Genomic DNA, 25,309 nt, shown 5'->3' with positions numbered 1-25,309 from the left:
CAGAACACAACTTAGAGTTCATCTTCTTGGTTCTTTCGGTAAAGTCACGTAGAAGGGAATTCTCACGACGTTTCGGCCACAACACAAGCAGCCGTCCAGAGGACGACTGCTTGTGTTGTGGCTTTCTTTTGAGCCTCGTCTCAAACGGTGTTAGACCAGAGGACGCTAAAAGGCGTGTTTTTTTGCATTCTGTGGTTAATACAGACATGATTCCTTGTAAAAGGGTTAAGTTTGGTGTTTTAACATCTTAACACCTGTTTTGTTGGCAGAAGAAAGGGGAAAACCCTATTATCATTGTATAGTGTCATGTATATAAATGACGTCACGCGATTTTGGACGATTTTTGACCCCCCCCCTCGTCACACGGCGTCACAAAAAAATCAGACCCCCACCTTAAATATGACGTGTCAATGAGTGGCACGGAGCCTGCGCTTAAAAACGACTAAACGACAAAAATGAGGGGAGACAGAGAGAGAGACACATTTAATTAAATAACCTAGCAAAATTTCGAAATGTAATGCAATGCAACACAGAATTTATTTATTCCCCAACCACTTTGATTTTCTCAAATGACCGCGGTCCCTAACCTGTGCGATTCGCAGCCGAAGGAGACCGGCGAACTGCGACGGGTCGGGGTGGAGACGGCGGCTCTCAATGATTTTGGTTGTCTTATCGAAAGGTTTCCCTCCACTTATATATATATATTTTTTAATATATATACCGTGTCGTCCGCCGGGCCAAGCCAAGCCAGGTAGGGGCTGGGCTGTTTGAAGATTCAATTATTTTTTGTATTCCTGTAAAGTGCTGTTGTTGTTGTTAGAGGCTATACGGAAGAGATGCCCTTTTATTCGCGATTATGCCAGAGGATTATTTTTCCAGTCGAGGATCTTGACAAACGCCACGGCTCACTCTTTAGGAGCGACGAATAGACGTAGGAGGAGGAGGAGGAGAAAACGACAAGTTGGGGTTTTTGTTGCGTCGCACTCCGAATCTCAAAAGTGTCTTCCTTCACAACAGGGTAAGCGTATAAAAAAAACTGTATTGTGGACATTGCTCGCGAAAGCCTACGTGTTAAACTGAGGGTAAGCGTACTGGCAAGAAAAGCTATCCCACAGATGCTCTGAAACGTGGCATTGTATTTGTGCTGTTCGCATTTTGGCGTTGTTCTCTGGATCTTCTAACACGTGGTGAGACCAGGCCATAAACAAGAACACTGTCTCTGGTGTAGACCAATCCGTTTCAAAGTCAATGCATACATTATTATTATGGCCCGTCCATAAATGACGTCACGCGATTTTGGACGATTTTTTACCCCCCCCCCCGCCTTCGTCACACGGCATCACAAAAAGTCAGACCCCCCCCTCCCAAATATGACGTCACAAAGCTCTGCCACCCCCCCCAAACCATATTTCCATTTTGAAAATAAAGCATGCTTTAAATCGCTTTAAACTATCGTCATTGTAGTGCGTATTTAATGTGGCGCTGCACTCTGAGGTTTAGTTGATAACATTAAAAAGTCTATTTAACTAAGTAGAACGTGTTGTCTATATTTATTTAAAGTTGCGCATTTTGATGAGACGTCATATTTCGCACCCCCCCCCCTCGTCACACATCGTCACAAATGTCTGACCCCCCCCCCCCCCCAGGTGCGTGACGTAATTTATGGACGGCCCCTTACGTGACAACCCTTACTAGTTGGCTGTGTCGGGTGGTGGCGGGTTTTAACGACCCATTTATATATTTACGTGATCTAACCCAAAAAAACCTCTATTATGGATGATATTGGTCGCGAAAGCTTACGTTTTAAAATGTTTATACTCTCCCGTTTTATATACGGTAAAGTGAAGCAGGTATGGTAAAGCTGGAATTTGAGAATACGTTGGAACACTGCACGCCAGAAGTCGCAAACGGGTTTTGATTTCTTACCCGTACCCGGCCGCACCAGGGTCGCAAACGGGTACCCGTACCCGGCCGGGTACGGGTAGCCGGGTATCGGGTAGGGTACGGGTATCGGGTACCCGGTTGCGACCTCTGCTGCACGCCAATGAGCCTCTACGCACAGCATTCCGCGCAGTCGCTGTGCATCATACACCCAAGCTGTTTTCATTCAACCTCCGGACTATACGGCAGGTGACTTCAGCCAAGCGCCAGCAAGACAAAAGTTTGCATTGTTATACCTGTCAACCCATACGGTGTACCCTGTATTCTTGTACAGGGAAATTGATTTTTCAGGTCCAAACGGCATACAGCCGTTTCAATACAGGTAAAAAAAAGTATTGTGTTTCTCCCTTGTGATGGGACTTTGTAGGATGAACGTTGAGATTTATAAGGGCACGGGGTGACCAATAAGGTCTGAATTGGTCTGTAATAGGCACTGATAAAGGGCTGACAGGTATGCGTTATGTTCATATATACAACAACATCAACAACGCCACCTATGACCTCGAAACACTGTTGTATGTGTTGGATTATGAAATTTTGATGAAAATAATAAAAATTAATAATTTTCCGAAAAATGCGCAAATCGCATTAATTATGTTAATGTGTGTATTAATATGCATAATTATGATAATGCATGTAATTATATGCATAAATTATGATAAACACGGAGATAATCATAGTAATTTATGCGGATGCTTGCGATTATGTTAATGTGTGCAGTTGTGATAATTAAGCTTAGCTTCGTTTATCCAGTGTTATATCAATCAGGATAACACGATTATCATCGATTAAACGTTTACTGATTATCTTAGTGTGTTTTATATTATTTTAGGTCTCCAGTTTGAGATCTCATCACAGGATACAGTACTCAAGAATAAGACAGTTTTGCATGGACTTGGAAGGAACACTCGATATGCTTCTGTGATAACAATTTTATTCTAACAAGCATGTGACATTCTATCATGCAGGTCAAACATGCGTCAATAATTCATGAGCAAGATTATGCAATTAACGAAAATGGATAACTAAAAATACTTCTTCATTTGCGAGACTATGCATTTAACTAAATTGAATAACCAAACTCTTATGCATTTGCGAGATTATGCATTCGACTAATATGAATAACTAAAACTCTTATGCAATTACGAGATTATGCATTTGACTAAAATGAATGAATAAACACTTATGCATTTGCGAGACTATGCATTTGACTAAAATGAATGAATAAACACTTATGCATTTGCGAGACTATGCATTTAACTAAATTGAATAACTCAAAACTCTTATGCATTTGCGAGATTATGCATTAACTAATATGAATGAATAAACACTTATGCATTTGCGACATTATGCATTTAACGAACTGAATGACTAAAAACCCTCCTAACAATCGTAACCTCTACCTTTCCACCAGACATCTCATTAGTTCGCCCATGTATCGATCACAATCGGCGACTGGCCGAGTTTGAAAACAAGCATGACACACTTCATATGGCGGTAATAAAAAGCACTTATTGTATCCCAGAGGCGAAAGTATATGTCAATAGATTCATCGGCAAGTATAAAATCCTTTTAACGGAATGTTTGATATAATGGTGGGTGAGGGCGTGTGTGTGGGAGAGCGAATCTGGCTCTGTTTTAATTAATGCTTCGGCGAGACTCTATGACAAAGGAAACTGGTTTGACAAGATATTCTCTCTCTGTGTACGGTCAATTCGTAATGAGGATTTCGAGAGGTTGAGTTTGCCTCGACGAGTCTATTGATCGCCTATGTGATGAGCGGAGCAAGGGAAAGGCACGGAAAACAACCTCACTCTTATAACCGACGGACTCTTAATCACTCGACGGGCCACGATTCCTCATGGCCAGCTGATGGTTCATGTAGTTGATAATCAGTCTTCCGATAATTGTGTAGGGTTGATATGATGGTAAGGACGAAATAGATAGTCTCACAGGGGGGTGGGCGTCGATGCGAGCGCGTGTGAGCCTATGTGAGGGAAGTTGTGGGTACGAACGACTTTCGGAGAAGGGCCCTCTGGCTGGCGCGGCTGCGGTGATCGGCTGCTTCCGACTCCTCCCTCGGCTGAGCCCGTACGAAGATTGACGGCGCGGCTGCGCTCGTTTGCGTGGTCAGGCGAGCACGTGTGTGGTGGCGGCAAGGGAGCTGGCTCGTTCACTCGTGTGCGGCAGGCGAGCACCTCGGCGATGCACGTCAAGGCGATGCACGTCAAGGCGATGCACGTCAAGGCGATGCACGTCAAGGCGATGCACGTCAAGGCGATGCACGTCAAGGCGATGCACGTCAAGGCGATGCACGTCGCCACCCCACGAGCCTCGTCCTTCTGGATGACGAGAGCTTCTTCGTTGGCGGCGACGAGAAGAGATGGCTGTCGCCCTGGAGATCTCTGGTGGGGCCTTAGCCCGGAGACGAGATGAGATGTAGGCCGGAGCTCGTGAAGATCTGTGGTGGAGCCGGAGCCCTTGACGAGAAGGGGTCCAGAGCCCCTGACGATCTGCTTTGGATGGATTTTTCCTTGGCTTATATCTGGAAATTCCACTCAGTTTCCCGAGTTGTTCAAAGGCTGTCATAAAACATTCCTGTGGGGGTGAACATCTGCGTCCGTGTGTGTGTCGTGTGCGTGTCCGTCCGTGTGTTTCGCGTGCGTGTTTGTCCGTGTGTTTATTAGCTTTGAAGACAGCTGTGTGTCGTTCTGGAAGAAGGGGTGGGGGGGGGCCTCGTGACGGCGCCACCTAAGTTATCCATTAACCAGACCGATGATTCGCGTTCGCATCGAGTTATATATATAAAAAAATATTCGAATCCATGTTTTTGTTACTGAATAATATTTGTCGCGAAAACCTACGCGTTAAGCGAGCTTAATTATTCCCTCCCTTGCTCGGGGATCATCTTTTGTCTCACACAGCTTAAGTTGTTTTGGTTTGGAAGTTGAAATGCGACTTATTTGCTGCTTGGTTCCATTATGCCCAAGTTATGCCGAAACCGTGTTCACGATGTTTCATCGTGACCCGATCTCCCATGGAAATGTTATTTGCTCGCGTGTGCAATTTTTGCTGTCCGTGTTGCGGGGAGACAAAGACGGTTGTTTCCACGGTGGAAGCACCCGGCGCATGCGCTTATTTATTTATTCGAAGACGTGTGTTAATTTCCTTTGAGTCATTGCCCCAACCTTTATTGGTGTCATTTCCTGGCTTTTGGCGTGTGAGTGTGGAGATCCTCTCGGGAAGACAAAGATGGCCGTGAGTTGCTCGCTTCTCATGGGGTGTTGCGTTTGGTTGATTATGAGAGGCTTCCCCGCCCTTAATTCTCCTAGGGGATCCACTTTAATTCCGTACTTATTATTTGACTTCTTGTGATTATTTAATTTGGTATCCCGGCTAGGAATTTTGTTTTGGAGCGACCCAAGCCATAATTATTCTTTGGTGCTTCGGCCCGGCCGCGTAGAAATTATTTAAGGTAAATAATGTCCGTATTTAATTAACAATTGATGAATCGCGACTGGTGCAGACTGTAGTCTGGTTTCCAATTGGAGTAAGGATAGATACTGTTTGCTTACTCTTCATGGCTAAGTTGGTAACTTGTTTATCTAACATGGTTCAAAACCCGTCTGTGCTTTTTTATCGTCAATGTTGTTTCCTTTGTTAAGAATATAATTATATATTTCGTGGCCTGGTTTTGTATTTATCAAAGGGTTTTTTTTAACAAAAGGATGTCCTCCTGACCCCCCCCCCCCGCCTGCAATTCCCCCCTCCCTTGTTCCTCTTGTGTGAAATTAGGGGAGTTTTTATTACCTTTATTGCCCTCTTTCATGCCCTCTAGTCTTTTGATATGGTGTATGCGCATCTGTGGAAGTGTGGGGGCGTGTTCGTTCCCACGTTGCCGCGTGTCTATTAAAAAAACGATATTATATATGTTAGCAGAATAATTCTTAAAAAAAAATATATAAAAATAAATAAAAAGGGGGCATATACACAACAACACACACGAGTGGACCAGTTGCTAAAGCGTGACCCAGAGTCTATCTTCCTCGGAGTGACGTTGGACAGTAGTCTTTGATATTCCATCGGCACCCCGAGAGAAGATGTTCCAGCGACTGGCATTCGCCGGAGCTGTCTGCCGTCTCGACCGGCTGTAGCTCAACGTGGGTCGTTGATGCCCGGACGTAGCAGCTACCAATAAAAACCAGCCAAATTGTCCACAGCCACTTTCCCAATAGCCAACACAAAAAGATCTTCATAAACTTCGGCATCCAGGTCCTGTTTATTATCTTGAAACTCAAACACTGATTAAACTTCCAGAAAGCGGATTGGCAGAATTTTTACGAAAAAGCATCAAGTGCAACAACCCTTTCGCAGGAAATGATGATATCTTTGTTTCCACATTAATTATGGCCACTGCAAAGAACATCTTGTGCGGCCATTTTCCTGGTTCGGGAACAAAGCACTTGTTGGCACCTGATGATGTACCGCGCTCTTTACCACGAGAGCGGTGGGATGAAACATAGCACGTTGCCCTTATGGAGCTACCACCTCTGTCACCAAGATCACCACCGATTAGCACGGTTGGCTACATACGGTGCGGAAGAAGTTCGACATACGTCACATCTCACAAAGTCATTCATGTCATGCTAGAGCCCACGGTCATCTCCACCAGGATTATTGGTGTAATGATGACCTAGACAAAGCAGTGGCCCTTATGAAGTCACTGAACTCTCCCCACAGGCAGCAGTGGTGCGAGACAGTCCAGAATCTGGATTTCACACATTCAAGCCCTGAAGCTTGGAACTTTCTCCATCGTCTTGGCATTGCAAAGCCGTAAAAGCACAGGCTGCGCAAAGCAATTTAACATGTGAAATTACCACCCAATGAAAACATTTGCACATTCTCTCTCCCAATCAGAATGGCGTGCGCGGTGGCCACTCCAATACTGGAGCCGAGCAGGGACTTTCCGGCGTGGCTGGAGGCGCAGGGCGTGAACGCGGAGGTGGCCCGGGCCATGGACTCGGAGCTGGGCATCCGGGACTACGGGGTCCTGCGCGCCTGCGTCGGGGACGGACTCGTGCAGGCCGAGCTGCTGGCCACGGCGCGCGACCGCCTGCCCTTCGGCTTCTACGCCGTGCTGCGGCAGGTGGTGAAGGCCCTGCAGGGTGCCGAGCCCCACAATGACACTGGGACGTCGCGCTGGGACGATGCTGCCGCCGCCTCCACTTCCTCTCCTGGCGACGTGACGCTGGGAGGCCTGATGGACGTGCTGCTCGCGCTGTTTAGCAGCTTGAGCCGGGAACTGCTGCTGTCCGTGCAGAGGATGCGTGACATGGACAATGATAAATATGTCATGGCTTCTGCTTTATCAACGGGTGCTGTCCATTCTGATGTCATGGAAGATGAAACACATCCAAGGGAAGAAAATGGTAATGCATAATTGCGTCAAATATATTTTTGACAGTTACGTTTTGCATAGAGAAATACAGGACAACGCTTTAGTTTCATTCACGTCACATCACTTTTATTTGCAGTGGTGGAAATTACATGTTAGAATGGCTTCATCACCACTTTATATGCCAGACATTGTTGACTTAATTGCACTAAGTGGTAGGGATGTCACTCTTTCCACAGTGCAAAAAATTGTTATGACTTGGATAGAATCCATCATGATTGCAGTGGATCCTTTATAAGTGGTGTAACCTCATCAGAAGGTCCTCATTTTCCCGACAAAATTTCACAGTAAATTTTTCTTAAGTGTTGACTAAGCAATAACGTTGGATATTAGATAGTTTTCCTGATTCCGTCTCTGACTCTGGTTGTACAGGTCTCAGTAAAAGGAATATCAGTGGGTACGAGGAGAAATCTACTTTTTAAATGTTTTGCACCCGGCGACCTGCGTTTAATTCCCGGCCATAGATGGCGATGAGGCGTTGAGTTTATCCTGGCTAGCATTTCACTTTTGTAGTCACGAGCTTGGTGTTCTTAAATCAGCCTCACAAGCTGCTTGACACTACACCGTGTCATGCAGCATCATTGAATGATGCTTAAAGTTATAGCAAATGTGATCGACAACCTCAGGTTTGATATCACTTGGCCTGCCGATTAATATTATTGTTTTGGTAACAGGCGTTAAGGTAAGAAGGTCAATCATTGCCATTGAATGTTCCCAAATATATAGTTGTGATTCCGTGTATATTTTTTTTGTTGTCCCGCGAAAGCAGAAAGCAACTGGACCACAGTACCAAATGACTCCAGATCAAACGTGACGGGGAACCTGATTAAAATCGAGCCCCCTGAAGGTAAAGTTGTTTTTTCTTCATTCACCAAGCTGCACTCGCCATAGTCCGCACTTGCCATGAATTTACTTGGCTTAGTTGAGTTGCAAATGTATGCACATCCATTAGCTCAAACTTTCAGTGCTAGCACTTATAACAGGATGTCATTCAATCACATTTAGCGTGTTTTTGCATGCACCACTGCTATGATTACTAGATATCTGCTGCCACCTCGAGAATTGGAGCAAGGCTCAGTTAAATACACTTCCAAATATGGAGCACATACAATCGAACTAATTCTGAAACTACTGAGGTTTTCGGCTTGTGCTAGTACATGTTGTACGGCATGTACACTCAACATGGGGAATGGTTTTAAAAGTTGTATAATCTCCTGTAGATGTAGATGCCGCTCGTTCTTCATGTTCTGCAGAGGTAGATGCCAACACCTATTGCGCGGCGGTTGAGCTTATGACTCTCAGTCCAAACAGGCAACTGGACATACAGACAGGTTCTCTTTTAAGGGATTCATTTAATAATGCTGATGCTGCAATAACATAACACTGTTTTTAATGCAAAATCTTCGCTTAAAAAGTACAGTTTAACTGATATAGACTTGAATAACAGCAGCATACATTACACATTAACTATATATTTTAAAAACCAGTGGACATATATATGCAGTTTACTTGGTGTGCTTAACATGTGATAATTAACTGCTTGTTTTCGCTGAAGGTGATCACCTCTTGGACTTCCACCCAAATCTCATCATCCAAAATGTGACCTCACTTCTTGATTCAGGAGTAGATCTTGCTTGTGCAGCTGATGGTGAACCGCACACCTTAGTACGAGAGCGGTGGGAAGAAACACAGCAAGAAGAATCAGCTGCCACCTCTATCACTAAGAACACATCGCAGCAACTAAAGAACCAAAACATAAGGAACATCATGATGAACCAGAAGCAGCCGCCCCTTGTGAATGAGATTGAGTCACACGAGTTTCAAATTGATGCAGCCGATCCTGTAGGAAACCCTCAGGCGGAAAGCTCTGGTGTAAAACCGCATCGGTGCGAGGTGTGCAAGAGTAGCCTTTCATCACCTGGCGAACTGGAGGCCCACCTATGCAGGCACACAGCCAAGCGGTTGCACCGTTGCGAGGTGTGCGGACGCGTCTTCTTGCAGGCCAATGGTCTCACAATCCACCTGCGCACGCACACGGGCAAGGGGCCATTCACCTGCGGGGTGTGTGGTGATGGTTTTCGGCAGTCCAGCGACTTGAAGATCCACTTGTGCAAACACACGGGCGAGAGGCCATACCAGTGCGAGGTGTGTGGGCGCGCCTTTTACCGGGCCTTTGAGCTTAAGGTCCACATGCGCACGCACACGGGCGAGAAGCCGTACGTCTGCCAGGTGTGCGGGCGTAGATTTTTACGATCCAACGAGCTGAAGGTGCACACACGCATTCATACCGGAGAGAAGCCGCATGTCTGCATAGTGTGCGGCCACAAATTCACGATCTCCAGTGACATGAAGAAGCACCTGCGGACACACACGGGTGATAAACCGTACCCTTGCTCAGTGTGTGGCCAGTGCTTTGTTCAGCGCTCACATGTAAAGAAGCATGAGCGAACAAAGCATGGCTTGGGGAAATCCTGAAAAGATGATTGAGAGATGTTTCGCATACGTGGAATAATGAATGTCTCAAACGTATATGATATTTCTCCACCCCCACCGCATTACCTTTGGCACTCTGGACTAATATGATGTTGATGCACTCAGAACTCTCCATTAGATACTGACTGCCAGAATGTATTGTGGTTAAGGAAGGAGAGATGAGCTCTGTGGAAGTAGAATGGGAACAACGGTGAGGCCACATAACCCTTTCCCGTTCCGAGATGACTGCAAGTGGCAGGGTGGGTCCCGTTCCCCGCTGAATCACGGAACATGCAAGCTTTCTAGCATAAATTTTATGTAGAGGCATAGCTTTATCTACGTGACTTTACCGAAAGAACCAAAGAGTAATTCCTGCAGTCACGAAAGCTTCAAATCAAGTTTGAACCACCTCTACGGGGAGGATTTCTACATAACTCATACTTAACTTCAAATTTAGCAATCTTTGGAAGAACGTAATCAACCAGGTAAAGTGTGAACTGTTGTGTTAACCGCAGGCCTCCTAAAACTGTGCATATCTACAAACTATACAGACTAGCTTAGTTTGTAGACACCGCCAGGATTAGTTTGTAGAATAAATGTAGATCATCTATAGAGCCCCATTGTTTCATTGATTTACGCTCGCTAACGAAGCAACGCCACCAGGAGGCGACGCTGCTTTGTCTGGAAGATGCCCTCAAGGGACAGATGCATCATAGAACTGCGGAACTCGTCGAGTTCCCACTTGAGTATCGAGAAGTCCGACTCGACCGCCGTCGTGTTGGCGAGCACCGATGCCAACCCGCCGCTGAAAGCGCGGAGGTTGTCGAAACCACTCGGCAGCACATCCCACGCGTCGTTGAATGTCGTCGTGTTGGTGTGCTTGTTGATGGCGTCGTGAATGATCGTGTCCTCCTTGTAGAGCTTGACCAGTTGGCGATGCTCCTCCTCGACCATGTCGACCTTCACAGCTGACCAGAATTTCGTAACATGCACGCGACGCACTGCCAGCACGTCCTTCACGAACACACCAGGACGCATCTTCACGAGCTGAGCGGGCATCACGGGCGCCGCATCCTGGTCGAGAGCTCGATTGGCGTCGTTACGCTCTGCTTTGACGTCGTTGAGACCCGCGATCAGCGTCATCGCATATATCGAGATCTCCTTGACGATCCTTGTCTTGTCGACCTCATTGAGACCCTCGTAGCTCTCCTGCGCAAACGATCCCTGGTCCTCAATGTGGGCAATGATCGCGGCAGACGCGATGCGCATCGACTGATCATGATACGACACGTACGCCTCATCATGATTGTTGACGCCATCAACAATCTCAACACTGAACAAAACGGTGAGCGACCCGATAAGCGACTGAATATGCTCCTCCTGCTGCGCGATGAGCAGCGACTGGCTCTGGAGCTGGACGATAGTGACGTTGATGGTGTCGATGGCGGGCGCGAGCGCGTAGGTAAGAACCCACCAATCGGCGGTGGGCAGCTTCGCGGGGTTGTTCTCAGTAGTGTACTCGATCAATGCTCGGCGGTACTGCTTGTAGAACTTGAGCACGTTCCCGAGATTGGCCCATCGGTTAGCCTTCCTGGGGCACTTGACCTTCATCTTGATGATCAGGTTGTTTTGGGCGCGTAGGTACACCGAAAAGTCGTACACGATCTTCACCCAGCTGCCATCGAAGACGCACTCGGCAGATTTCTTGACCACAATATCGATCTGATGAGGTGGACACCAGATTCGAATGACGTCGTTCTCGGCCTCCTTCACAATGAGCGTCACCAGCCCCCCATGACGCCCAGTCATCGTATTCTCGCCGTCCGATGAAAAGCCGATCAGCTTGGCGCGCCAGTTGGGGTACAGCGCGTCGAGGAACTTGACGAGCATGCGGAAGATGTTCTGAGCAGTGTGACGCTCGAACATAGGGATCGCGACCAGGTGCAGATTGACGAGGAAGCCGCGGTAACAAACGCGGGTGCGCAGGTCGAAGAACGACTGGCCGCGGTGAGTACTGCCGTCGCCAGCCAGAGAGAAGGCCCACACCGATGGATTGTCGATTATCCTGGCGATCATCTGCAGCCCGACGGCCACCAGAACACGGACTGACTGTGTGACGATGAGGTCGTTCATGCCCTGCAGCTTCGGCGTGTTGGTGCGGATCCTGGCATGATCGATGGCAGCAGCCGTTTGACGGAACGACATGCCGACACCGACGTGGTCCATGGCGAGCTCGAAGCGCATCTCGTTCTTGATTGTTGCCGTGTACGTATACGTCCCCATTTCGATGTTCACATTCTTGACGAACAGCTTCATCGCGTTGACCTTCTCCTTGGCCTTCTTGGCGGCCTTCTTGGCGATGGCTGCGGCCGCGTCCTCGTCGTCGTTGTCGTCGCCGCTGTCCTCGTCGTCATCGCGAAAGAACAAGTCCCCGATAATTGTCTCAATGATGCTGTTCTGGATCACGTAGTCGATCGACGCGGTCGACAGGTCCATGTAGTTGTGGAGCGTGTTGGTGCGCTTGGCCATGCCGTTGAAGTAGCTCTTCTTCTCATCGGGCGACAGCGTCTGGTAGAGCATCCACGATTCCTTGTGCTGCCCTTCAAGATGGTGGCGGTACTGATGCAGCAGGAACGGCTTCGTGAAGTACTTGATGTCGGTGCGGTTCTTGCGCTTGCGGCCCGAGTCGCCCGTCACCTCGACCACATCACGGCCTTGGTGAACACAGAACAAGCAACGACAGGACTGCGCGCCATTGGCCTCCGTCGTGATGAGCTCCATCCCATACTGAAGGATGTGTGAGGATTGGAACGGCGTCGCCACTTTCTTCCCTCCCATGTTGCTGCAGCTGCAATGCTCGGTATAACGATGCGGTACGTCTTGCCGCGGATTACGCAACTGCGCACTCCGCGCACTCACTAGTTTGTAGACGCAGCCAGGCTTAGTTTGTAGATATGTGGCGCTATTTATAGCGAATCTACAGTTTTAGTCGGTTAACTTAACCGACTCTCTGTGTTGCATTTCATTGCATTTCTAAGTTTACTAGCTTTGTTTTCTTAAATTTCCAATTTCTCTCCCCCTGCCGTTCTATAGGTTTACTAGGTTTGTTTTCTCAAACTTCCAATTTCTCTCCCCCTGCCGCTCTCATTGACATGCTAATGTATCTGCCCCCCTCCCTCTATATATAATACCTTGTCACAGAGGCGTTGTTTCTCTGTGTCTCTGTGTGTGTCTCTGCGTGTGTGTCTCTCTATGTGTCTCTCCTCTATGTTTGTCTCCGTGTCTGTGTTTGTCTCTGTGTGTTTGTCTCTCTCTCTGTGTGTTTGTCTCTCTCTGTGTGTGTTTCTCTCTGTGTATGTGTGTCTCTCTCCGAGCTTGCATTGACACCTGATGACAGTTGCTTGTGTTGCAATCGAAACGTCGCATTCTATTATTTATTTTACTTCTACCTGTTTTATTGCCAGGAAGGGTAAGCCGATTCTGATTTCATCATTTTAATACTGCCAAAAAGGTCCCATAGATTTGATGGTATTCTCCGTGAAGACTGTTCAGTTTTATCTCAGGGGCTATAGATTTTAGCTAGCCTCCCCATTTGCATTAATACGGCCGCATATAGTGTAACTCAACAAATGCTTCGCAAGCGAATCTGCTTTTAACCCAAGACAGAATACTATAGTGCCCCACTACACACAGGAAGTAATGTCCCCTCAACGATCATGCAATCACAAGGCCAAAATAGCATGAGGTCTTCATCAAGCACTGGTCGGCACCTCACATTGTCCCCCAAGAGGCGAAACATTTTCTCCCTGATCGTAAATGGTCTCAACCGCCCCATCAAGAGGCAATGGGGGACAACTCTTGTACTTACATTTACACTCAGCAGATGTTGCATTCCTTCAGGAGACGCCTCATGCCAGGCGAAGCTGGGACATTAAAACGCCATTGGGTTGGTGAAGTGTTTTCATTCCACACACTCCTTCAGCAGGAGAGGAGTTCCCATCTTGCGGCATAAAAACCTTTATTTCGTGCTCCCAAACAAATCAGATCCACAGGGGAGATTTGTCTTGAACAATGGACCGATAAGAAGGGAAGGGAAATATGCGTCTTTGCTGAATATCTGCAACCCACCTCCAATCAACTCCCATATATTAAAAAATCACCACCTTCGGGGGGGGGGGGGGGGGAGAAATAGCATGGCCCAACCGGAAAGAAGCAAGCATAGAGAAAGTTTGTAGGCCCCTCGACCAAGGAGGAAGAGGTGCTGTCGTTCAATCCGGTACCAACCAAATTTGAAATCCCACCGCCATTTCTTTACATATTCACAGATCAGAGACGCCATAACAAAATCCCCCGACAAAAACCTAGATGGACCCCCCCACCCACCCTATCATAGACTGGCTGGAAAAGCCAAGGCCTAACTATAGACTCGCGGAAGCTTACCATTTGCTGGGCATGGAAGGCGCCAGGATCAGATCAGCAACCAACCAGAAAATTATGGAATAGAAGCCGCCTTCCCTGAGAGATCATACTGCAGAAATGGTCCCAAATCTGGCAAGCCCCTAGATCCGGTCCAAGGTTAACACCACTCAGACTGGTACAGTTTAAAATTATGTCTGGCACCTACATGACAAGTGGAACAAGGGCAAAATTCATGGCGGCGACTCCTGACTGTCCATGATTCACCTGAAGCACAACATAAACCTACTTAAATGAGTTCTGGTCATGCCCGGACATTGCAAAACTATACAAGAAGATATCAGGCCTTCTTTTAAGGCTATATGGGGCACCAACCTCTCGAATTTAAACCACCCCGTGAGGCCTAAAACCAGGTACCTTTTCAAAACACCAGCACGCCCTACTCCAAAATTTCAACATAGGCAGTGAAACCATCTTGGCTTACTGGAAAGACCATGAACCCCCTTCGGGGGGAAGATGGTGCAACACCCTGCCAGCCCACGCTGGGATCGAACACCTGTTCCACAAAGTTAAAAGGGGAACGAAAAGGAGTTTGAGGCCAGGTGGTCCTCCCTCTGCCGGAGTTTAAAATGAGAGGCAGAGGCGGAGAGGGTTGGGGCTGGGAGACGGGAGCGGGTAAGGGAGGGGTAGAACCCCCAGCCCCTCCGCCACTTTTTTGACAGCTAAGATAAGATTGACAGAATAGAGAGGTGGACACCCCAACATGTAAAGCCGCGTGTATGTTGTATGATTTGTCATGTACCTCCCCCCCACCCCCCATATATATTACCCCCCCCCCCCTGACAGAAGACCCCCTCAATGTGGGGGCCGAGCATTCCTCCCATCACCTATACATAGTCAAGTACCGAAAGTCCCCTCCCCTTCCTCCCCACAGAGGTTTTTCTGTTCCCCTCACCAGAAACCATCGAAACGTTGTACCGGGCTCGTGTGATTACCACAATAAAAATATTTTAAAACCCTCACCGCCAGTAATCCGCCAATGTGAGCACCCCCCTGTATTACAGGAGATGACTATACAAGACCCTCAGATTGATCAATCCCATTCCTCCAAATCAGACAACTTGAGTGCCTTGAGAAGTATGGAAGAAATTAAACTTCGGCACCGGCATATTGACCCCTGGAGAATGAAAAGTATTACACGCACACATGCAAAGCACACGGTGCCCGATCGAGGATCAATTACATCTTCACCCCAAAAGGTCTGCTCTCACAAGTTACCAAACCTCAGATTTTAGATTTCCAGCTTCATGACTATGCCCCAATCCTAACACAATTCATCATGGACCCATAAGATGTAGCCCATAGAGCCGTGGTTCCTCGACCTTAAATTGCTATCAGACAAAGACTAATGTGGAATATATCACAGTGGATATAAAGGGCTTCTTTGAGATAAAAAACTTTTATTCTTGGTTCTTTCGGTAAAGTCACGTATTTTTTCACTGCCACGTGACTTTACCGAAAGAACCGAGAATATGAATCCATGCAGTCACGAAAGCTTTAAATCGAAATAAAAACTCTTGATTCTACCTACCTCCCCATTTATAATCCGAGATACTCTAAAATCCTAGCTGGTCCTTAGCATGCATGGAAGGAGAGAGGCATCCAAGGACATCCTGACACTAGATCTAGATGAGGGGGGGGGGTGCAAAAAGCTAGTGAGAGAGAAAGAGAGGTGGGGGGGGTAACTAGAATGCATGGGTAAGTTTTCCACGCTAAAATAATAAACGTGTTGGTATTTAATACCTGTTGGTATTCAAAGACTTGGTGGATTTGGCTGTCCATCCTTTCGTTTGGGACTGCACTACCATTCATACTCTTAAAACACATTTTGGAAAAGGACACATTTTTATTACTGTCCGTCATCTGTGTTGACTATTAAGAAGACACAAGGAACAAGAAGAGTGGAGTTACTCTTTGGTTCTTTCGGTAAAGTCACGTAGAAAATAAAATGAAATAATAGAAAACGACGTTTCGGTTGCAACACAAGCAACCATCCTCAGGTAAGAATGAATGATAAAACAAACGCGGAAACGACACATGCAGAGAGAGACGCACAAAAACACCGAGCGTGACACACCACAGACACACATGCAGAGAGAGACACAAAGACACACCGAGCGTGACACACACCAAGGAAACACAGACGGAAACAACATAGGCAGACAACATGCAGAGAGAGACACACAAAGACACACACCAAGACAAACAGGAGGTTGCGAATGCTTCCATAATCCGTGGCACACCACGGTCCACAGCAAAAGCATTGAACACCGCACGCAAAACTCTATCCGTAGAAGCACATGCGGAAAACGCAAAGTTTTAAGAACGGAGCTGTAGAGAAACGGAGAGAGGATTTTAAATATTTTTGCATCTCTGCGGACTGTGCTGATGTGATGTGTTTAGTGTACACGCATTTAACATGCCGCTTTGTATTGTACGTTGGTGACGTTGGTTGTGAGAATTGTTCTTTAACTTACCAATAAGCTGAACAATAATTGGTGCACTAAACGCTTGCGCATGTGACAATGTTTGGCTGTGTCAGGTGGTGGAGGGCCTTAACACAAATTTGGTCATACCATTACATGACCTCACCAAAAAATCTATTATGAATCAAATATGACGTATTTAAATATCTCACCGCCCATTTTTATAACTTTAACTAGATTGCTTTGATTCTTAATAAACTCATTGGCTTAACTTGGATGAAAACAGCATTTCATTGGAATTGAAACTCATTAAATCAACTAATTTCTTTAGAACTGCTTTTTGTGTTTAGTTTGTTGCTCACTGACACGTATGGCCATTTAAATCCAGTAACATTACTGTGTTTCGACTTACGAACGGGGGCGTAGTGGTCCCAGGAACGAATTACGTTTCTTATTTAGTTTTATGTCGAACTGACACGTACGGCCATTTAAATCCAGTAACATTGCTGTGTTTCGACTTACGAACGGGAGCGGAGTGGTCCCATGAGAGAATTACGTTTCTTGTTTAGTTTGTTGTCCACTGACACGTACGGCCATTTAAATCCAGTAACATTGCTGTGTTTCGACTTACGAACGGGGGCGGAGTGATCCCATGAGAGAATTACGTTTCTTATTTAGTTTGTTGTCCACTGACACATACGGCCATTTAAATCCAGTAACATTGCTGTGTTTCGACTTACGAACGGGGGCGGAGTGATCCCATGAGCGAATTACGTTTCTTATTTAGTTTGTTGTCCACTGACACGTACGGCCATTTAAATCCAGTAACATTGCTGTGTTTCGACTTACGAACGGGGGCGGAGTGATCCCATGAGAGAATTACGTTTCTTATTTAGTTTGTTGTCCACTGAGACATACGGCCATTTAAATCCAGTAACATTGCTGTGTTTCGACTTACGAACGGGGGCGGAGTGATCCCATGAGCGAATTACGTTTCTTGTTTAGTTTGTTGTCCACTGACACGTACGGCCAATTAAATCCAGTAACATTGCTGTGTTTCGACTTACGAACGGGGGCGGGGGAGGGGTCCCGGGAACGAATTCCGTTTCCTAAGTCGGTGACTTGAGAGCACAATGCATTCAAATGACCGCGGTCCCTAACCCGGCGAATTCACCGTTGACGAAACTGGACTGGTGCGTTACTAAGAGAGCGAGAGACGAGGCCAGTTTGACGGGATGGGCTTCAGTTAAAGCTTAAATGTTGTTATTTTTTTTTGGTTAACACCGTCTCATTTTCTGGGCGGGCTGATTGAAGGCTTCGTTATTTTTATTTCTATCTAGTGATTATCATTTGTTTTATTCAACCCCCTAGACAGAGGCGTTATTTTCTTCGCGAGGTTTTTTGGTCGAGAGAGGATATTTCACCTCCCAAACATCAGCCGGAAAACGCCACAGCGCGGTGAGATTGGACCACGTTTCACTCTCAAGCGTCACGGGGTTATAGACAGACGTGGTCGTGCAACAAAGGCGAGTTGAGGCTTTTCGTGGACTTCGCACTCTGTGGTATCGTGTGTCTAGACCAGGGGTAGGGAAACTTTTTCTGCCAAGGGACATTTGGATATTTATAACATCATTCGCGGGGCCATGCAAAATTATCAACTTAAAAATTAGCCTGTTATATTTGGTCAAACATTTAATTAACTCACCCCTAATGTGATGTCTGGAACTGCTTCTCTTTGGGCGAGGCGTGTGATGTTAGCTGGTATTGATGATGTTGTTGCTACTCGCAACTGCTTTTCCAGGTTTGCTCCTCGATTTATTGAATTTCGAGTCCCGCCTGCGGTTGCCATGGCAGGGGCACACCAAATGATTTCCCCACCCCTGGTCTAGACGAAAAAAACACCTCCCACGTTAACACCCACGGTTTATTTAAAATAAACAATATTGCTGTGCTTTTCCCACCTGATGATGATTGCTTGTGTTGCAATCGAAACGTCGTGATTTATTTTAGTATTTTATTTTATACCTACGTGACTTTACCGAAAGAACCAGATCAACAACTCTGCCATATGCTCAAACTCTGGTCGGTGAATAGTGACCACGAGGCATTTCATCCGGAAGTGGGTTGGCAAAAGGGGCATCGTCGTACGTGTTGCCACATGGGCGGGCGAGGTTGCCTTCCACTCCTGCATAGGTGTCCAAGAATTCGAGCCATGGACGTATCAGGGGCCGTCCATAAATGACGTCACGCACCTAGGTGGGGGGGGGGGGTCAGACATTTGTGACGAGGGGGGGGGGGTATGAGAAATGTGACGCCACATCAAAATGCGCAACTTTAAATAAATAACACGTTCACAGGCCATACGTTCTGCTTAATTAAAAAGTGTTAAATTGTAAAAAAAAATCGTTCATGGTTACTCGTATTTATACAAATATATAATGTGTATGTACATACCAAGAACAGACAGCCAAACTAACAGCAGAAACTTTCCTAACAACCAATACAGACTCATCATAAAATTTGGCATTGTCTTCCCGTTCATCAACTCAGCACCTGAACACTGATGCAATATTCAGAAAGCGGATTAGCTGAACTATGCCTAACAGCTCGATGATTGAAAACTCTGAACACTTTGTATCCACATTATTTTTGGCCGCTGTGAAAAACATCTTGCGTGTCCACTTCTTGGTTCAACAGCCAATATTGTCCCTGCAGCTGAAAAACAGCACCCTTTACCACGAGAGGGATGAGATGAAACAGCATGAAGAATCGGCTACCACCTGTCACCAAGAACACATCCCACCAAGTCATTAATGCCATACTGGGGCCCACAGCCATCACCAGGAATATTGGTGTTATGATGACCTAGACAAAGCAGTGGCCCTTATGAAGTCACTGAACTATGCCCAGAGGCAACAGTGGTGCGAGACAGAGCAGAATCTGGATTTCACACATTCAAGCCCTCAAGTTTGCAACCTTTTCCACAAACTCTGCTTTGGCAAAGCATTAATTCACAGGCCAAACAAAGTAATTGAACATGCACAACTCCCACCGAAAGTAAACATTCTCTCTTCAAATCTCAATCAGGATGGCATGCGCGGTGGCTGCTCCAGTGCTGGAGCTGAGCGGGGACTTCCCGGCGTGGCTGGAGGCACAAGGCGTGAACCCGGAGGTGGCCCGGGCCATGGACTCGGAGCTGGGCATTCGGGACTACGGGGTCCTGCGCGCCTGCGTCAGGGACGGCCTCGTGCGGGCCGAGCTGCTGGCCACGGCACGCGACCGCCTGCCCTTCGGCTTCTATGCCGTGCTGCGGCAAGTGGTGAAGGCCCTGCAGAGCGCCGAGCCCCACGACGCTGGGACGCCGCTCTGGGACGCTGCTGCTGCCTCTCCTGGCAACGTGACGCTGGGGGGCCTGGTGGACGTGCTGCTCGCGCTGTTCAGCGGCTTGAGCCGGGAGCTGCTGATGTCCGTGCAGAGGTTGGATGACATGGACAATCATAAATATGTAGTGGCTTCTGCTTCATCAACAGGTTCAGTGAATTCTGTTGGCATGGAAGAGGAAATGCATCCATGTGAAGACAATGGTAATAAATAACTCAATTTTTTATGCAGTTATGTTTTTTCATTGAGAACTACAGGGCAGTGCCTTAATTTCATTCATGTCACTCGACGTATTTTATTTTTAACGTAACTATATTACAATAATTGCCCCTCTGCTCTCGAGTGCTGGGAAATACACATTCTTACTTTGCAGTCTTGATGCACTTGTTTAAATTGCATGTCACCATGGCATTCACACTGCATTATATTCTAGCCACTATTGATGTAATTGCACATAGTTGATTTCATTTAATTGTTTCGACTTGGATAGAATCCATGATGGTTGCAGTGCATCCCTTCTAAGCTGTGTAACCTCAACGGAAGGTCCGTATTTGCGTGCCAAAATGTCACGGGTTATTTTGCTACATTGTTGGGCAATACACGATATTTTTGACTCATCGGTTTCCTGATTTCAGCTGTGCCTCTGGTAGTGCAGGTATTACAGTAAAAGGAGCATTTTTGGGTACCAGGATAAATCTGATTTCTAAACATTTTTTCAAAGTAGTTAACCCCCCAGGGTAGGTTACCTGAGTTCAATTCCTGGCCATAATGATGAGGAGGTGTTGAGCTTATCCTGGCCGAGATTTCACTTTGTAACTTTTGTAGTCATAACCTGGGTGTTCTTCTTAAATCGGTGTCACCAACAGCAGGGAATGCTACAGTTTAACTGTCACAGTTGATTAAATGATTGAATGATGTTTAAAGTTAGAGCTCCTTTTTGTCTTTCGCTTGTTGTCCTTCCCTCCCACCTCCGATTAGCACAGTTGGCTACATATGGTGCAAAAGAAGTTCAACATAATACTAAGGTGTAATATTACTTGGTCTTCTAATTAATATTATTGTTAGTAATTTAGGTATTAAGGTCAAAAAAGGTAATTGTCATTAATTGTTCTCAGATATAGGGAAAAAAAAAATAATTGCTGCAATGACTGCTCAATGTTGATCCAGTGATTTGTTTTTGATATGTCCAGCAAAAGGAGAAAAGAAGTCGACCACAGTCACAAATGACTCCAAACCAAACTCGATGGGGAAACTTATTAAAAGCGAGCCCCGTGAAGGTAAATTTATTTTCTTCATTGAACAAGTTACACCAACCACATTCTGTGTTTGCCATGGATTTAGTTGGCTTGAGTCCAGTTTAAATTCTGTGTGCGTGCTTGTACCTGGATGTTATGCAATCACAGTTATGTTTTCCAGTTACCAATGCTAACATTGAGTTGTGTGCTGCTAACTCAAGAAGAGGAGCAAGGCTCAGTTGAACACACTTCATTTTAGCCCCCTGCTATTTGTAAATGAATGTGTACGTACAACATATACAGATAATCCCCGAGTTACGATGGTCCGACTTACAATATTTTGATCTTACGATGGCGATACGACAAAATTGTAAAATATTTTAAATTTCGCGCGGTAGGCAAACGCAGCAGCGTACGAATCTTGGTAAGTACAGTACAATATGATACGTTACGATATGTTCAATGCATGTATGATACGTAGCTTTAGCGATTTAATTTTAGGGTTACCACGATACTATACGTTCAATGTATGTTAAAAGTTTTTATAGCAGATAGGATTGTTTCCTGAAAAAACTTTCTATTAAATTGCAGTTCATATAGGTAGGCTAAGAATTTACCTTGTTTTTTTTACTTTACATTTTACTGTGCAATACTGTATTGTAATTAATAAATCTATACAGTATATAGTTTATACGGTACTGTAAATTGCTGTTTTGCTAGATTATCACCATTCTTTAGGACTCCTGGGTAGGCTAGGCCATCTTCGACTTACGATATTTTTGACTTACGTTGGGGTCGTCGTAACGCATCTCCATCGTAAGTAGAGGACTACCTGTAATACATTGTTAAATGGTGACTAAGAGTAGCGAACTTCATGCATTAGAATCAATTCTGCACCTACTGAGGTTTTCCCCTTGTGTTATGTGATAAGGCATCACGTGATGGGACTAAGTATCCATTCAGATATCTCGCAGAGCAGCGCAACCATTCTGGTTTGCGAACAGCTGACAGAAGCAGATATCCCAGAGCTACCTCCGAGATGCCTTAACGTGATGGTCGAAACATAAATGGGTATCACTTTCACAACCACCCTTTTAGACAGTGTAATATTTGACGCATGACAAACTGACTTTTTCTTTATTTTCAGAGCTGTAATTTAGCCAAAGAAATTTCAGAACCAGAATTAATGTCATTTTTTTGTGCAGTCATTAATGACTGCGCTGACACCAGCAGCTTCAATATACTTGAGAGCCTGGTTTAATCACGGGCAGCTGCCTGCAATCGAACCCAGGATCGCGGTGCAGTTCAGTAGTCTGATTTTTGAGTCACCCGGCAACCTCTTAAAGGACTTGTGTTCTCTTTTAATGGATTCATTTTAGAATGCTAATGTTGCAATAACATACAGTTGAATACAAGTTGTTTACATATATCTTACACTTTAATTGATAAAGATGTGAATAACATCAGTACGCATTCCACAATTGCATATTGTAAAAAATAAACCTTTGTATATATAAAGTTTAGTTGCAGTGCTTCTTAACACGTGGTAATGAACTGCTTTATTTTCTCTGAAGGTGATCATCTCTTGGGCTTCCACCCACATATCGTCCAAAATAATACCACACTTCCTGAATCAGGAGCAAACCTCACATGTGCAGCTAGTGATGAACCGCACGTCTTACCACGAGCGCTGTTGAAAGAAGCACAGCAAGAAGAATCGGCTGCCATCTCTGTCACCAAGAACACATCTCCCCAGCAACTGGAGATCCGAAAAATAAGGAACGTCATGACAAACCAGAAGCAGCCGCCCACTGTGAGTGAAACTGAGTCCCACAAGTTTGAACTTAAAGCCGATCCTGTACGAAACCCTCAGGCTGAAAGTTCTGGAGTGAAGCGATATTGGTGCGAGGTGTGCAAGAGTAGCTTTTCGTCACCTAGCGAACTGGAGGCCCACCTGTGCAGGCACACAGGCAAGAAGGTGCACCGTTGTGAGGTGTGCGGGCGTGTCTTCTTGCAGGCCACTGGTCTAACGATCCACCTGCGCACGCACACGGGCAAGGCGCCGTACACCTGTGAGGTGTGTGGTGATGGCTTTTGGCAGTCCAGCGACCTGAAGATCCACTTGTGCAAACACACGGGTGAGAAGCCATACCAGTGCGAGGTGTGCGGGCGCGGCTTTTACCGGGTGTTTGAGCGGAAGGTCCACATGCGCACACACACGGGGGAGAAGCCGCATATTTGCCAGGTTTGTGGACATAGATTTTTACGTTCCAGCGAGTTGAGAATCCACACACGCATTCATACCGGCGAGAAGCCGTACGTCTGCAAAGTGTGCGGGCACGAATTCTCGATCTCCAATGACCTGAAGAAGCACCTGCGGACGCACACGGGCGAGAAGCCATACTCTTGCTCGGTGTGCGGGCAGTGCTTCGCTCAGCGCTCACATGTGAAGAGTCACGAGCGATCAAAGCATTGCTTAGGGGAATCCCAAAAAGATGATTGAGAGGTGTCCCACCCACGTGGATTATCTCAAGTGTATGACATTTATCCAAGACCAATTAAAGGTAATTCAAAAATCAATAAAGGCCTGCATAGGCTTCCATAATAAAAACACAACTGATTAGATAAGTGTTCAAAATGTAAAGATAACATTTTCTGTTGTGATTTTTAGTCGCCTCTTTTGGTTTTTGGTGTTCAAATTTGATTTTTAAAATGTATATGGTGATATCTTGATTTGAAGCTTTCGTGACTGCAGGAATCCATACTTTTTGGTTCTTTCGGTAAAGTCACGTAGATATAAAATACAATATGGTGATGTCCATTGGTGAAGTTAAGAATGAGACTTGATTCTGATGGACAAACCACAGGTAACCAAAGAAATTATTTTTCCTTGACTAATCGACAATTGAGAGTGTGGTGGTGAAGTTAATGTGAAAAAAGCAAACAGAAGAAATTGTCTGAAACCACAAAATACATGTCAGGGGAGAGGAGAAATATAAAAAGGGACGAAAAATCCAAGCTGAAAATTGAATCTCAGACCTCTAAGAAATCAGAGAACTCAACAATTATTAAAGACCGCAAGTAATGAGAGCATGAAAGCAGACAATGGGAGGGTGATAAAAACAAAATGGAGGAATTTTATGTAGATCTCAGAAAAAACAAACTCATAACCTGGATGAGGAGGAAAAGAGCTGTCAGTTAAAGTAACATCTGCCCTTTGCAGAATCAAGAAAAAGGAGGGAGGGCGGAGTTTGGGGGGGAAGACACCCGGACGGATTGGTATATCTGTAAACGTCATCAAGCATCGAGCCCAAATTGTTGGAACAAAACTATCGGATTGTTCGCTTATTGTTTATACTGAAATGAAATACTGCAATAATGGAATGATGGCTCAATCACTCTTACGAAAACAGGTGATGAAATTGACTTGAATAACCACAGACCAATTAGCCTCATGTATATGTACATAAGTTCGCAATAATCATGAGAACAGAATAATTAAATATTTAGAAACCAACTAACCATGGGACAACCAGGATTCTGGAAATATTTCGATAACATCGATGTGATACAAGTGAATGGACCACTTAATTATTTCGGACAGTGCTGGCATGACAGGTTTAGTGGGGTTCAGATAAGGGGAGAGAGATGGGGACAACCTCAACCTCCATCAATTTGGGATGAGGCTGCATAGGTGGGAGAATGGGATTGCCATCTGCTTGGGGAAACGTGGCTGGCTAAATTGGGGAGGTATAAAAGGAGATCATGTGAGGTGCGTGGTTCAGAGTAGAATAGGCTCAGCTGCGACGCATGTGTGGCAGTAACGAAAACGCGTGGCCAAAATCGCCACACGATAGGGTCATGCCGTAAAGGATCCTGAATAAAGTTTTGGCTGTTTAAGAGCTGCTGGAGTTGTCTGTTCA

The 25,309-nt window shown here is 45.8% G+C and overlaps 2 protein-coding genes across 6 annotated transcripts; one reads left to right on the top strand and one right to left on the bottom strand.

Annotated features, from left to right (window-relative positions):
* The first annotated feature begins 59 nt into the window (after window positions 1–59).
* LOC144717293 (uncharacterized) lies at window positions 60–25,288 on the top strand. Of its 5 annotated transcripts, none has more exons than XM_078592747.1 (7): window positions 60–1,018; window positions 6,859–7,370; window positions 8,166–8,243; window positions 8,952–18,296; window positions 19,858–20,247; window positions 21,342–21,428; window positions 22,961–25,288. In XM_078592747.1, the coding sequence occupies exons 2-4, from the start codon at window positions 6,860–6,862 to the stop codon at window positions 9,869–9,871; spliced, it is 1,509 nt and encodes a 502-aa protein (XP_078448873.1). In that variant the 5' UTR covers window positions 60–1,018; window position 6,859; the 3' UTR covers window positions 9,872–18,296; window positions 19,858–20,247; window positions 21,342–21,428; window positions 22,961–25,288. The 5 variants fall into 5 exon arrangements, with proteins under 5 accessions (XP_078448873.1, XP_078448872.1, XP_078448871.1 ...); XM_078592746.1 differs by having other exon boundaries at window positions 19,858–20,354; XM_078592745.1 differs by lacking the exons at window positions 60–1,018; window positions 6,859–7,370; window positions 8,166–8,243 and having other exon boundaries at window positions 9,869–18,228; window positions 19,858–20,354.
* On the bottom strand, window positions 8,735–12,706 carry LOC144734619 (uncharacterized). Its single transcript, XM_078616891.1, has 2 exons — window positions 9,315–12,706; window positions 8,735–9,057 (listed from the first exon to the last, which is right to left on the bottom strand). The coding sequence occupies exon 1, from the start codon at window positions 12,704–12,706 to the stop codon at window positions 10,511–10,513; it is 2,196 nt and encodes a 731-aa protein (XP_078473017.1). The 3' UTR covers window positions 8,735–9,057; window positions 9,315–10,510.
* Window positions 25,289–25,309: the final 21 nt, after the last annotated feature.

Source organism: Lampetra planeri, chromosome 3 (assembly GCF_965212315.1).
Source record: "Lampetra planeri chromosome 3, kcLamPlan1.2.h2, whole genome shotgun sequence".
In the NCBI taxonomy this organism is placed as follows: Eukaryota; Metazoa; Chordata; class Hyperoartia; order Petromyzontiformes; family Petromyzontidae; genus Lampetra; species Lampetra planeri.
This window is presented reverse-complemented; position numbering and strand designations above follow the sequence as displayed.